Source organism: Gymnogyps californianus, chromosome 4, assembly GCF_018139145.2.
Source record: "Gymnogyps californianus isolate 813 chromosome 4, ASM1813914v2, whole genome shotgun sequence".
Lineage (NCBI taxonomy): Eukaryota > Metazoa > Chordata > Aves > Accipitriformes > Cathartidae > Gymnogyps > Gymnogyps californianus.
Genome location: NC_059474.1, coordinates 26,468,188 through 26,484,097, shown reverse-complemented (window position 1 = coordinate 26,484,097; position 15,910 = coordinate 26,468,188). Strand labels below are relative to the sequence as shown.

The 15,910-nt window shown below is 36.3% G+C and overlaps 1 protein-coding gene across 1 annotated transcript in view; it reads right to left on the bottom strand.

Annotated features, from left to right (window-relative positions):
• Window positions 1-1,084: 1,084 nt before the first annotated feature.
• Window positions 1,085-15,910, bottom strand: part of N4BP2 (NEDD4 binding protein 2) — a 42,441-nt gene continuing 27,615 nt past the window's right edge. The window contains exons 11-19 of the mRNA XM_050896680.1: window positions 15,128-15,213; window positions 14,367-14,409; window positions 13,122-13,366; window positions 11,819-11,937; window positions 10,349-10,487; window positions 10,058-10,243; window positions 7,755-7,923; window positions 5,752-5,875; window positions 1,085-4,893 (exon numbers count right to left, since the gene is read on the bottom strand). Coding sequence (XP_050752637.1) covers window positions 4,848-4,893; window positions 5,752-5,875; window positions 7,755-7,923; window positions 10,058-10,243; window positions 10,349-10,487; window positions 11,819-11,937; window positions 13,122-13,366; window positions 14,367-14,409; window positions 15,128-15,213 — 1,157 coding nt within the window. The 3' untranslated portion in view covers window positions 1,085-4,847. The remainder of the gene's footprint in view (window positions 4,894-5,751; window positions 5,876-7,754; window positions 7,924-10,057; window positions 10,244-10,348; window positions 10,488-11,818; window positions 11,938-13,121; window positions 13,367-14,366; window positions 14,410-15,127; window positions 15,214-15,910) is intronic.

Genomic DNA, 15,910 nt, shown 5'->3' with positions numbered 1-15,910 from the left:
TACTTCTCGCAAAAATCCTTTATTAAACTAGATTTTGTAAATTCCTTTTCACATTAGAAATTCTAAATGCAAATTACAAAATTGTATTTCAGTAAAAAATGAAAGTTATAGTTAACAGCAAAATTACAACTTTATACAAATAAAAAAATCATTTTTAATTTTAATTTAAAAATAGACATTGATATCTTCCAATGTACTGGTCCTAGCAGCTTTTACAACTGGTAGCTGCAATACTAGGTCTTTTCACATGCATATTCACATATAAGTCCTTTAATCCTCTGCACAGTTTATTTAGCTGAAATAGCATGAACAGTTGGGCTTTGGTTGGGTTTTGTGTGGTTGGTTTGTTTTTTTTTTAAGAGAACATGATACTTGGCAATTGTGGTAAGTCAATGAACTCTTCTTTGTTACAGTGTTCATACTCTGTCATCTCCTCAGCTCTGCAAAGAGGGCAATATTATTCTGGAAATGTGAATTGCATTTGAAGACAAGCATCAGTAATGTAAAGTCTATGTATAATTTCTCATATTACATTTATGATGATCCTTCTTTGCCATTATCAACAATGAAATTATTCTCATCTACCCACCATATTTTGTGGCAAGATTAAATAACAAATTGGTTACATTTCACCTCCTCAAGTAAAACCTTCTAGAATACATGTTCTGCTAAGCATGTAAAGATCTTCCCTGACACTGTACATATTCACAACAGTGATGTTCCAGATGTTCTAGTTCTAGTGATGTTCGAGGTTATGACTAGAGCATCTGGACATTGTTTAAGTGGGGATTCCCAAGTCACAATGGTTTCCAACAGCCACAAAAAAATGCCAGTTAAACTTTGCCTGAGATGTCCTTCAATAGGCCTATAAAAACATTAAGTTTAAATAAAATTGTACCGCATACTATTAAAAGCAAAAGCCAAATTCATTAAAAGTATTATCAAAGTATCTTGAAATATCTTTTTTAAAAAATCACTTTTGCCCTACTACTTTCACAATCAACTGAAATATATTTTTAAACACTCACATTACTTAGGAGAACAGCTTTCTTCATTGCACCTCTGGGCCTTTTTTTTTTTTTTTTCCTTTACTGTAAGATTACTCATCAATGCTAGTACAAGCATTAAATTTTGTATTAAAAAAAGATAATTTTCTTAAATTAAAAACTGGGATGTTAAAATGTTTTGTAAAAAAGAAACCAAAAGTAATATATTAAAGGCTACCAGTCATCACAAGCAGGTGCTGTTGAACAATAGAGTAAAAAGTGGTACACAAAATAGGTATTTTAAGTCGCACATTATTTCAGAGTGCTGGTGGCAATACTGCTAAGTGCTACTTTAATTAAAAGTATAAGATGATACAGAATTTACACTATACCTCAGGATTCTCGCTGATGTAACTGCAAAAGACATCAGAAAAGCTGAAAGTTCTAAAATGTAACCTACTTTGAAATACCATTTTGAAACAATTATATTTGATATCATTCATCCCACTATACATTATAAAAACAGTCAAAGAAATAAAACAAAGTCCAGTAGGTTTTTTTCTGGACATTTTGGCAAGTAGCTGAAGGCATGGAGATCCTTACTAATAAAAGTCTATTTTCTTTCTCTCTGTGCACTGATGTTCTGCTCCATTACGTATTCAGCTCAGCACAGCTTCTAAGCACATGCTTAAGCTCCTACGGAAGAAAAAGGCTGAGCTCATCATATTTTCTCTGAGTTGAAACTGCAATGCCTCACCCCGAGTTGCTGAAGCCGATAGAGGCTCTGTCACTAACTTCAATAAAGGCAAGACGAGTTCTGCCCATGTTACAATTTTAAACCATCGTCTTCCATCAAAGTTCAGCCGGTAACCAAACAATTTATATTAGGCAAATGATCAACCTATAACCAGATAGGGTATTCAGAGTACCTTAGTGAACCTCAACCCGCACCCAAAAGGGCAATGGAGAGAGGGAGAGAAGTACTCCAAATTGCTCTGAAGCCATGTACTCCTGACTTTGTGCTGACTTTGACAGACTGGAGAAAACAAAGTCTCCTAGTAAGGGGTGGAGATGAGGTTTTGCCCTGAACATTTTTTATGCATTTATCCAAATGGGACTGAGAGACGAAAAAATAATATGGAGAGACGTTGAAGCTCAGTGGGAACAGCTTCTTTTCTGAAGAGTCCTAGCCCTCTTCCAGAGACTGTTTATGCACTTTTTATTCTTTAATCTCTTTTGTCCCCTTGATCTTGCATTTTTAGCTTGCAGTGGCAATTTTGAAAGAGGCTCAGAAAGTGGCCACTTCAAGAATACCCCTGAGCACACTGGTTAGAGCATTTTCTGGGAAAGTGAGAGTCAAGCACAATCGTCATCCCTTTGCTAGGCCAGAAGAAGGTAAAAAGCTGTGTTTCTCATCTCCAGGGTAAACCTGTCAACAACTAGATTATGACGAACAGATGGGCAAGACAACAACTTTTTCTGCTCATCTTTTGAACTGAAATCTAAGCTGCCTTTGTCCATGTCAGGAATGGTGTGAACATGCGGAGTGAATCAGGCCCCCTCTCAAAACAACCAGAAGTGTTGGCACTTCCCTGTTTACAAGCTCATCGCTGTAGGGCTTGGGCACCCAGTAGCTCAACATGCAACACTTCTGAGCATCCACTGGGACCTTTGCTGGGCAACGCAGCCACCCAGGCCAACCAACAGGGACTACACTTTAAAGAGCTGCCCCAGAGAGCTGCACCTCCATTCGTTATGAACAGTAGCACTAAGGAAAACCTGTTCAGGAGCAGAAGGAAGTTCCTTGGTCCAACAGAAAGATCCTAGCTCCGCTGAGGCAATTCTAGCATCTGCAGCCCTGGACAGCTGATAGTCTGAACTGCTGTCTCGAGTCCAAGTGCCTAAATGACATCTCAGTACATTTTAGGCACTGTCACAGAGGATGGAGCATGGGCTTCACCGCACAGGACATCGTGCGGTGGCAGAGACAGTTCTGCTAGTGCTGTTTGGGGAGCACAGATCTTTTGTATTTCACCCACTGGTTACCACAGCAGTCCAGAGAGAAAGAAAAAGAGAAGGGACACAATTCAGATGAACTAAGTACCCACAAAAAATACAAAACTTATTATAACAGTCTATTATTCCAGTAAGAGTCCCTTTGATTAAATATTATTCAAGCTATTCTTCCACTTGAAATCACCATGAAGATTATTGTATCTGTTGAAGCATGACAAACTCATTTTTAAGTCTACCGTACATTGCATTCACTGTGTATGTATTAACAGTAAATATGGGTATTCAGGACACATCATGTCTTTCAGTTTGTCAGCAACTTATACAGGCACATTTTCAAGTAAAACCTATTTCTGTGCACAGTTTTTCTCACAGAAGTTCCTTGTTTATTACTACCCATGCACACAAATGGCAGAACTTGCACACACGTATGGATTCATCAACAAATTCTACGTGCATGTAGTTCCTGGATAAAATTTACTGCAAAAGTGGTTTAAAATGAAAAAATCCTCCCATTAATCCTTAACCTATCAATATTATTCCTAATACACAATTCATACCTGTTCTGAAAAAGCCTTACAACAAAAATTAAATGGTTTATAGTAAAAAATTCTTATGCCTTTCAAAAGGCAAAGATGTAACTAAAAGTAGTAATGCATTCTAGAAGATATTTCTATTAAAAAATGTTCTGATTGCTTACTGGAAACACTTGCCAAAGTACAGATGTTTATATTTAATTTTGGGGCTTTTTGTTTGAAGCTTTTTTTGGTTTTGGTTTTTTACATAGGTATTTCTAGATGCTGATGCAACACCACCAACAACAGAACAACTTTTGTACGCCCAGATTTTCCAGTTAGGCAATTATTACTGTAGTATTAGCATTCACTTTGATGTTAAAAATACACTTAAAATGTCTCACAGACAATCATATTTTCTACAAGGAAATCATCAAATTTAATACACACAGAATGAAGACACATCACTATTAGACACCTGTAAAGTGAAACAGTACTCAATTTGCTCCATTTAAAAAGCCGTAAAGGAAGAAACACTTTTAATCCAGTAGATATTGAAAACAGTAAGGGCATTTCCTGCAAAATTACAGTATTAGCTATGTGTAAGTAGAAATTGAACTACAGTGTTATATTTTTCCCTTTAACAGATCACAGTAAGTCTGCAAACACACAGCTGGTCTTAATGCACAGTCCTTTATATGCAACTTCCATCAATATTGGGAGAAGTTTAGAATGGAATAAAGACAATAGAACTGGTCAAACCCATCACAAAATAAGCACTAAAAAAAGACTACATCAGACTTTTGAAGAAACCTGGAAATATTTAGCACTCAGCTGTAACTGGATTTGAAATATCAGTAGTTGCCGAGTTCCCACCTCCCCTGTGCTCTTCTGAAGGGTTTAGCACAAAGTTCTGAATCACAAAATAACTTCGTACAAAGTACTATGTTTTAAAAGCACAGAATCCACAGCAATTAAAATGTGTGAGGGTCAAAAGACATAGACTGGGTATGCTGAGAAGACAGTTATATTTAAAAACTGTACCTTAACTTCCCTTTAAAATATCATATACTGCTCAGCAGATGACTTCATCTGCATCTCTGAGACTTCAAATCCTGTGTCTTCTCTTTGCAGGTTCAAAAAAGGATCCATTCCACACAAAAATTTTCTTGGAAACATACTGACAAAAGCACTTGCTGTAAATTGAGACCATTTCTAATAAAATATCATCCTTTAGAACAGATTACAAAATACTATTGCAGTTGTTCAAAAAGTTTTTAGCTGTAATCTGACACCTCAGTTTCTATATTCCTCTTCTCTTCTCAACAACCCTTCAATTCAGCATGACTTTCAGGCAGCCTGGTTTTATTTCCGTGAACCTGTGAAACGAGAAAAGATGAAGCTTCAACATGAAAGCTATGTGCAATGCCATCTCCTTCAGCCCTCATCAAACATATGGAAAGTGATAAGGTTCTCAGTCAAGCATGCGTGCACGTGAGAGTCAGGAAATCATCATCATGTCCTCTGGACGTGACAGTGAAGAAGGATTTTACAGGGTCTGGAAAGGTGAAGAGCTGGAAACAGCAGGAACTAAGAGGAAGATTTAAAAAAAACCCCCAAACCAAAAAAAACCAGACTGCCCAATATTCTTGGTTATATTCATTCTGCTCCTCTTTTCTTGCTCCTCTTTCATTCCCTCTTCTTTCAAAACAGATTTTCTCCCTTGTCTTCTGTAGAAAGTAAGAAGGAAATGGGAAAGGAAGCTTTTGCTATTTCTGAGTCCCACCTTCACAGTCACTTTCATACAATCCTGTAAAGAAAAAGCAGCAAACACACTGATGCCAGCCCAGACTTCCTAAATTGCTGTCCCACTTAAACAGCTGAGAGCTAATGCAGGTATTGGAGACCAATAAAAAGCAGGATTAACAACTTTTCACAGTAAAGCTAGCAACCTTGAATGGAAATATGTAATTAAACTATGTTAGATTAAGTTTAATTCATAGTGTTTTCATCTATCTCAGAGTAAAGGATCTAACATTTAATAGGTGCCCCGTATAAGATGGTTTTGTCACACAATTGCATTGGATTTATGAAACAGCAGATCTACTTTAATCTGAAACAGCAGACCTGCCTTTATCTGTTTAGTAGTTTAACAGTATTCTTAAACAAACTTCAATTTTCAGTTAGTTAAATGTGGGTTAAGAAAAAATGTATCAGTAACAAAAATCTAAACTCACCTGAAGTTGTGGCTTGTGAGGTATCTGATAGCTGCTGGTCTGATGCGAGCAACTCCTCCCTGACTATGGCTTCCTCTTCCCGTGATAACACACAGATATGGTTTACCACCAGTCTGCTGGTACTCTGTAACAGCAGGGATTGTAACGGTTAAAATTTTCCCTCAGCAGAGACTTGGCGTTCAGTACAACCTTTCCATCCATTCTTCTGAGAAGTCTCACTAGTGATTTAGAACTTTGCTTTCCCATGCTGGCTATGCATCTTTTATGTAAACGTAGCCATTTTTCCCCTCTTCTGAAAAAGACATTCTGAAAAAAATATAGTCAAGCTTTTTAAATCTATATTGCTTGCAATATGCATGTTGTGATCATCACAAAATCCTTCTAATTTCATAGCAGCTTTACTGTTTCTATCATCTAATCTTCACTTGGAATTTACATCCTGTGATGTAAATTAAAATTGCAAAATTAAGAGGTGGGTGTAATTTAGTTAATTTTTAAATGACGCTTCTCTCTATTGTTTCATGTTTTATCTTAAGTTAATGTGAATAAAGAAATAATATTTTATTGGATAAAGAAAGGAAGAAGGAGGAAAATATAAATCCACACAGTTTTTGACATTTAAGTCACACTTATTTGGACTAACTTGTGCTATGTTGGAGCACGTGAATCAACAGATCAACACTTCACATGAGCTTTATTAGGGCATCTAGCCCTGATAACGAAAGAAATTGCTTTTATCCCAGAGATCACAGCAACCTAAATTGATGAAGAGTTTGAAAAAGAGCAAAAAAAAAAAATAAATTAAACTGGATTCTCACAACAAGCCAAGATTTGCCAGTTCAAGATTATCAGTTCACATGACATCTTTCCTCAACCACCCTCTCTCTCTCTCTCGCTTAACTTTATTTGGGTTTTATATTAGTTTATTGTTAACTCTGCTAGCACTAAGTGCCCAGTATTGATCCCTTTCCCACGCAGGCACACTGAAATGAACTTTTTTTTGGATTTAGGTGAATGGACTGAACAGAGAGCTCCTACCATCATTACAGGACTCCTGTTTTAAGTGCAGCTCAGGAAATTTAGCTCTAAAAAGCATTAGGTTACAGCTTGAAGTATACAAATGTCATTTTAGGAACAGCACAAGATAATGCAATTCAATTATCTCTGATGTATCTTGAAAGAAACGGATTATCTAAGACCCCACTGAACACTGTTGTTTCTACTGTGTGGAGCAGATGTTTCCGAGGGGGGGAGGGGGGGGGAAGGTTTGTGCAGTGGTATCTTGTGTAAGAAATATTTCTTATAAAAGCATTCCCAGTGTGCTTAAATTTATAGGATAAACTAATAATACAGAAAATGCATCTTTTTACAGCAAGAACAATCATGAAGTACTTGAACACTCCACTGGGAGAAAAAACAAGCCCTCAAGCGAAACTGGAGAAAATGACATTTATGGAAGCAGCAGTATTCTGATCTCAAGAGATCCTGCTGACAAATCGATAGGGAAGTTTCTGAAAGATAGTTCAAATCACACACTTTCATGTAAAAGTTGAAGACAATATAATCATTGTGGTTAGAATTCCAACATAATGATTTTTCTTTCAAGATTAAAAAAGCAACATAGTTCTGACAAAGCAATGCAAAGATGACACAAATGTTTGTGTTACCACCTCTGTTAAAAATGCCAGGAAGGATAGATCAAGTCTTCAATAAAAAAATAAAAGTAAAGGATAAAACAGAAGGAAAAGGAAGATTTGCAAAGAGGCAAAGAAGCATGGCGCAGGGGGGGGAGGGGGGAGATAGCGAGCAAAAAGAATCATTGCCATGTCAAAGAAAAATAATTCCATGGGGGAACTTTGAAAATAAAACAACACAAAAGCCAGTTGTTTTTACATGTTATTAAATTACATTCATTCCCTCTGATATTGCCATGTATCATGATTTCTTAGTAGAAAAAGAGGAGAATAACTTTTAGGGGACAAGAATTATTAGCTTAATCCTACCTTCACTTTTCTCCTGCAGCACTCTGGACAACTGATTCACAGCTTCATCCACGTGGAGACCATGCAGATCCAACACATTCATAGGCAGCAAGGAAGTATTTACTTTCTCAAAGATTTGCACAGCAGCAGCATGGTTGGCTTCTTTCATCTTCTGCTCATGTAGGCGACCCTTTATTCATAAGCACAGCAACTATTAGATGTCGAGACATAATCTAAGCTCCACACTGGTCGTTGGGTTCAAAATGACAGTACCAGCAGGGTGCTTTTAGCTCACAGTTTGAAGCAGTAAAATTTATAATCACAACAGAACTTCTGGAAGAGGCTCACTGAGACCTACTCACAAGGAGATTTCATGAAATCTGTTCTTAAGAAACTACTCAAAGCTGGCACAAAGAAGAAATTATAACAAAAGCCTTACAAGAAAGACAAAAAAGCCAGAAAAGGCACAAAACCATAAGGTCTTTACATAAGCTAAAAAGTTACACTCCATGCTGATTTTCAGATTTATTACCCTAACAACAGAATTTTACTTTCTGCAAGTATTTTGCTAAAAATTTAATGAAACAATGTCAGAGAAACTGCCCAACAGCCCAGGAAAAACCTGCCAAGTGTTATAGTTGAGGTTAATTCTTCGGAACACATTCCCTAAAAATAAGACAAGCCAAGGGCAAATGCTTCCCCCCCCCCCCCCCTTTTTTTTAATAGTTGCCTATTATCTCTTCTAATATTTTTGACAGATCTTTTATGACTGAGAAGGTCAATACAGTCCCTATTGGAATTAGGGGCAAGGAGCAGTACAGGGTTATTCACATTACACAGTGAACAAGTGCCAACTATTTCCCATGAACCTTGCAGTGGTAATATCTGAGAGACCAAAGCAACAAATTATGTCTTCAAAGATCTGTAGGAAGAGTTTGAAAAGTTATGGAAGACTTAACTCCAGGTATTGGACTGACAAGGGCTCAAGAGAACAGAAGTGACAGTCTGTCTTACACTTTCTTAAAATAGATCATCTGAAGTGTATTAGTGTCAGACCAGAGACACCAGCCCCGTAACTCTCACTTGCAGAGGATTCCCAAGACAGGCTAAGGCCACCAAGCATGAAGTATTTTTCAAGAATAAAGGTAGCTTAGTTTGCCTTTTTATTACCTAAAAGAAAATATATAACAAATTTCCAGATTGTACTTGTCATTATGGCTAAGAACAAAAGTCAGGACTTGAAATTAGATTTCTAATTAAAATCATGCAGACCTTTGTTTAGAATCTCTCCAAACTTCAAGAATATATAAACCAAGAACATAAAGAGTTCATTATAAAGACCAATAATCAATATTTCCTACATGCATAGTAACAATCTGAACATTTAGAGTGATATGTTATACCAATTGCGTGAAAGCTTTTTTAAGATAATAAGCAAATTCAAGTGATTCATTATTATATTTTTGTTCTGTCATAATGCAATTCATAGTTTAGAATTAAATGCTTCTATAATGTGAATTCTTACCAAATTTTTATATGCTATTAGATCAGGGAAAAGCTATAGCCTTTCACGATATTTGTAACAGAATTTTTAAGAGTGGTGTCAATGGAACAGAGAGCCTGTGCTCTAAGGCCAGAGCACACAAGACTGATAAGCAGCACATCTACACTCCAAAACCAGATGGATGGCAAAAAGCATGGCATACCACACCTCGTCTATCCCAACCCAAGACAGACTGTAGCCATAAAGATAGTCAGAATGAGGAAGCAGAGACAGCAGGCAGCCATCTTGCCCAAGATTTATGGAGGATGAAGCAAGCAAGATTCTGAGGCAAAAGATCACATCTTAATACCTGACTCCTAAAAAGTACAAAAGATGCGTCTAAAACCAGTTCATCACCAATTAAGAGGAATCCAAGGGACATACGGAGGGTTCAAAAACTGATCTTTGTTGCTGTCCACGTCACACATGAGTGAACCTGGCCAGACCACACGGACACAAATCTTGGTGCTTACAAGTATGTGGATGCGAGAGTGAGATCTATGAGAAAATAAGCATGTGTGACTAAGCACTAACTATCATCTTTCATGAGGTCTCACACTGAATCTGGTGACATTAGCTTCCTGTATCAGTATCATTACCAGTGAAAGGGAGTCTACTTGTAAGGTGATTCTCAACATAACACTTACACAGGGAACAGTAACTGAGCAAATTTATCAACTCTAGTAGACACGATTTTTTTTTTTTTTTTTTTTAATCGCTTCCAATTCAATATTTAAGTACCTCTCTAAATTCAGGCAAAAAGCACAATATTTACATTTACCTGATGTGCATAAAATGCTGCCACAGGCTTCATACCCATGCGATAGGCCTCCCCAGCCTTTTTCAAACATTCCTGTCTCTTTTGCTGGTGACAAAAAGCTTCTGCTCTTAAATCATCGTATCTTGGATACTCAAATTCTTGAAATATTTCACTCAAAGGATCATCCTCTTCCTTACTTTTTTTTGCCTGTAGGAATTTGCAATGTTGAAGCTAAGTATGCATTGTAGGGTGTTTTCATTAACATAGCTTTGGATATGTTTGTAACTACTATTTAAAAAAAAAAAAAAATACCTTCTTCTCCCGGTTCTTTGCAGCATTGTAGGAAGCAACAATTTCATTTTGCTGAACACTTTCTTGAGCTATAACTGTTTTTACAGGATCTGCTTCCAGAACACAGTTCAGAAACTGTTCAGTTTGTTCTAAAGAGTAGCTGTAAAGGATAAGTAAAATCTGTGACTTTACAAATACATTAATAGCTGCTACATTTATTAAAATGCCTATTACAAACCCTGATACTGTTACAGAAATAGATGACAATGGAAATAAAGCACTGGAATGGAATTTTCCACCTTATGACAAAAAGGCTTGCAGACTCACTGTACTGCATTACTGACATCAACACACATGCAGTCTTGGCTGACTGAAATGTAATTGCGGGGCACTTGAATATTAAAAAGACAATGAAATACTAAAGTAAATTGCATCTTACCTTAATCAAACAGATATTAGTTTAGAAACACTGCTTTTTGGGCTGGATAAGTTACTTCATCTTAAATTTCTCTGGTCAGGGTTAGATAGTACAAACTAGTTTAAAACTAGCTCAGTTTTCTGAAACCATTATGCAGGAAAATACTTGTATTTCCAGTCAAGCTTTGTTATTAAATTTAATGAAATAAGAATAGGACATCAGTTGCCATCATATTTCTAATAAGCCCTCTTTCTTTATTATTTTTGCTGTTCAGTAAGCAGACAAGAGGAAGACTGATCAAAAGTAAATATAGATTTTGGGAAAGGCAACACTATGAAGAGAATTTAGAATGTGAAAAACAAGAGATGGTGAAATGTTTGAGCTATAGAGATGGATGAAGGACATATTTTAAACATCCCACAACGCAAGGTTCTGATAACAACCTGGACAAGCAGAAAGACTGACAAGTAGGCATGCAAACCCATATGTAGAGACAGACATTCAATTGGCCAAGGATGAAAAAAGACGTTTCTCTTGAAAAAAAGTTCAGTTCTCAGGAACTTGGATTTAAGAAGGTAGCCACAAACCCCAGAAATATAATGCAGAAGAGAGAAAAAGAGAATGTCAGCAGGCAGAGATAGAGAGATGGCTCACTCCTTCCGAGCTGCTGTAGTAACCAGGAAAGTACTTACAGCTAACATCAGGTGATGGTAGTTTTCCTCTTGGGCAGATGCCATTTTCTGTGAACCCACTATTACCACCCTCACTAATTTCTCCTACTTGATTTAAACTCCAGCTCTAGAGCAAATACGCAGTTCCACTGACAGTCAGTCAGAGGTCAATAGCCAGAGACATTCTTCTCCCAATGAGAGAAACTGTCTACTCATAGACTTTTTATGCCCTTTTTGCTTTTAAGACCAGCTAGTTTTGCCTTTATTTAGATCTATAAAAGTGTGCTAGTTTGGAAAAAGCCGTTCTTCAGCAGTATCTTAACTGTTAATATTTGAGACGGTAACTGTGCACTAGAGTGTTACTGAGTACCATTTTTACATAGAACTTGAAAGATTTCTTACTTGTTGTCCTTGAAGACATCCATTAAGAAATTTTGATTAATAGTTGGAAACATCTCAAAAAGTTGCTTCTCCTTCAATTTAGCGGCACAGTCTTTTCTAGCCATAGAAGGAACACGATTCTACCCAGAAGACAAAGGAAAAATATTACAAGGAGGATTTTTTAAGAGGAATTTAAGTTTTGGAATGCATTCCCTGCTAGTCTATCCAGTCCAATGCTAAGCTTGTGCAAAGTCCGCCTCTCTATATTGAGGGCCTGGGGTTGAAACAACATTTTATTAAACAGCGTAAACAATTTTATTTTAGTGTATCTGAAGCTGTACTGTAATAAATACTCATATTTGCGAAGTCATGCTGAGAAGAAAACATAATTATAGTCAAGAATAAATAGGACTGATCATTCCAATACTCAGATTTAAAAAAAAAAAAAAAAAAAAAAAAAAGCGGTCAAAACAAAGCCAAGCTCCATGAATCCAAACTGAAAATAAAGCTGCAGACATCACAGTTGTTATTATCAGTAAGCCACATACATGCAGTTCAAAGAAAGACTCCACAAGCCATTCTTTCAAAGTACAGGCTAATCCATCCAACTTTCTATACCAGTAGAAACAAAGCTCCTCTTTTTTTAGGACAGCTACTTATCAGAGACAATTACAAATAAAAATGCCTGTTCTGAACAACTGCCGGGCAGTAGAGGGCAGCATTATGCACACGCCAACCAGACAGGGTATAGGAACTGCGTGGAAGATACAGAATTAATAAAAATCTTTTTAAAAATTACTATTTTCTGACAAGTGGGTACAGAAACCTGTTTGAGATTAACCTCAAGTACTTCTTTTAACGTTTCATCTGTTAGGAATGTTGTAGGTTCTCCTTACAAAAAATATTAAAATCAATTCAGTCCACTTCTAAACAAACAAGGCACGGAGCTAATTAAGAACTTATTTTGATATTGCTTTCCCGATAAAAAGTGTGGGAAATCACACTGATCTTTGTTTTTAGGTGAGCAATCAAAAAACAATTCAACCAAACACAAATGCTAACCTGTATAGTGAAATGCACCATGATCTGTTTGTGAAACAATCAAAATATTACATTTTAAAATGAGATTTATATTTTTAAATCAGAAACATCTACCACAAGCAAACTCCTGTATCACAGTAATCAACAATACTAATTGGCATGCATTTGTCTCACGATTTCAGGCTGTAATCAGCAGCACAAAGATGAGTCACCAGATAAGACATATTCTGTTTTATTAATAATAATTAATTTAAACTGCATTAAAAACTGGTGCTATCCATACCAGGTCCTGTTTCTCCTGCATAGCTATTTCTTCGGAAATTATTTGTCTGAGAGAAACTTTCTGAATCTGAGCATTCCAGTGATCCATAAAAGGAAAAACGTCTGATGTTGCTGGTTTTTTAGTCTGTATGTCATTAGATGAGCCTGAAACCCAGCTCATTTTTTTCTTCTGTATTTTACTGTCTGCATTCTGAGATAACAGCATTTCTGAGTCATCTGTATCTATCTGCTGAATCACTGTAGGACCTTCAAAAGCAATAAAAATGAGGTGACAAATAAAACAATTGTTAGCTTATTTATACAAGCAAAGCCAAAATAATTAAGATAAGTTTTTCAACCTAGATGGTTTGGGTTTTGTTAAAACAATATTATTAATGCTAAAACAGAAAACAACACATTGTTTTCACCTTCCTCACGTCTATTTTCCAAAGACTGTCTGATCAGGTTTATCTATTTTGTAAAACAAAAGCAAAACCATTAGACTCCCTCACCAAATTTTAAAGTGCCAAGACATATCTTACAGCTGTAAACTACCTTGCACATACATTAAGTGGGGAGGTTGGTCTGCTTTTATAAGAGAATTGTTGACTCGTGTTTACATGTTTACCTGCCTTTCCTCTACAACTTAAGGACTTAACAATCTGGTTTTACACTTCTATGAGTTAATGCTAACAGCACTGTCTGGTCATTCGCATGGAGAGTTTGCACCCACGTTGCAATCCAAGGCTTCACCCAGGTCCCATGCAAGAGTAGTGGGGTTCTGCTGGAGAGGGACATTTCTTCTGGGAGCTGAACGAAAACTAGATTGCCAGAGATGTTAACACTTTTTGAACAAGGACATACATTTTCCTGCTACAATCAATTCCTCTGACAAGGACAACAACGTGTGAATGTTGTATTCCTGACCTCCCTCCCTTGCCTGCAGAAAACTTACTCTGCTAGTAATTCTCTGGCCACACCTTTTCTTGCCACAGAGATTACAGAATTCCTACCAAACAGCTGTCTGATCCAGCCAGAGCTTCTCTATAAGTTCTCTGAAGTACACAAAATTATAGGCTTTTTGCTTGCATCTACCTGGGACTAGTGATTCTGCTTATAATTAACTTTTTTCCCCCCACACCTCTATAAAAGAATGGTAAATGGAACTAAGGGCAATAAATAAAAGCTTAGCTGAAGTTTCAAAGAATTAAATATTTTTATAATGAGAATTAAGTATTTTTACAATTAAGAAAAATACATAACATACCTTCTGCAGACAACTTACATGATTCATCTCTCCTCTGACGCTTCTAAATAAAAATAGTAAAACCATGAATGTTATAAGCAAGCTATAAATTTTGCAGTGAAACTTCGCAAGTGTTAGCTTCTAAGTAAATCAGCTGCAAAATAATGTCTCATAGTATTTCTCAAAGATTGGATATTTTAAAAGAAATATATTTAAGAAAAACAATTATGAAGTGAAGTTTAAAAGATAGAACTATCGTCCCGAAAACACATCAAACCAGAGGAGCATGCCCCACTGCTAAGACTTCATAACCTTAATTAAATAAACCAAACAAAAATATTGCCAAAAAGCATTCCAAGTTTCATAAGGCTATGAAGGAACAGAGGTTAGAGAACTCTTCTCAATTAATGTACATAGAGATGTTTTATATACATAATTATTCATAAAAGAACTCTTCTTACATGTCAAAACGATTTTTGACATGTGGAATTTTTGATCAATCTTGTAGTGAAATTGTGCATGATGATCCTTCTTTTTTAAGAATCTTGGTTTTGTGATGAGGCACTCATGCAGTTTCTTCATCCCTTAAACTGTCTTTCAACAGCTCTGATGATTATGACATGCTGAAACACACCACATATTTTACAAACTACTATTGTATTTTATCATTGATCTCGCAAAGATACTTATATCTTACACATTTAGACCAACACATAAGGAGACAAATGGTCTGACAAAGCGCAAGCATGCCATACCATATCATAAGCAAGAAATGTACTAACCAGAATAGATTCTTTCCATTTTTCATGAATCACTTTTGCCAAATTCAGATCAATATGAACCACACAATCCTCAACAGTTAGTGATCCTTATGGAAGAAAGAAAATATATTCATTAAAGCGTTCTATAAAAACTTATCTAACCAATTAAAGTACAGCAGCCTAGACTTATTAATTTGAATTCTGGAGATTCTGCACAAACTGTCATGCCTAAAAAAACTTCAGCAACTGCCAAGTTAAAAAACAAAAAGCATTCCACACAGAATTCGTTATCTGGTGTTCAAAAACTCAGAAAGGGTAGGGAAAAACAAGTTAACATTAATTGTATCTTGTTGAAATACGACTACCTGAACAACTACATTTTTCCTCCTTTTTTCCATTTTTCTAGCAGAACCTTCTTTCACAAAGCCACTGTTAATTTACAACCACAGTTTCATTCGTGAAACTGATTCCCCCTATTTTATTGCAATTCACGTGCAACTGCTTTTATGTAACACAACATACTCGCCACTGCCCAACAGCAGTCATATCCCTCCTTTCAAACACACAAATTCAGAGAAGCAAACTCCAAGTATCCCCTCTAACTCTAAAGCAAACGGCAGGAATTATCATGGTATGATCACGATACATCTTTTCCCTAAAAGACCTTTCTGGTACTGTTTCTCACCCTTTCAAAAATAAAAAGGCAAGAAGTACACATGTATCAAATAAAAAGGCAGGGCATATTTCAGACACAATAAAACACCTTTCTGCTATCAAAAACAAACTTTTTTTTTGGAGGAGGTA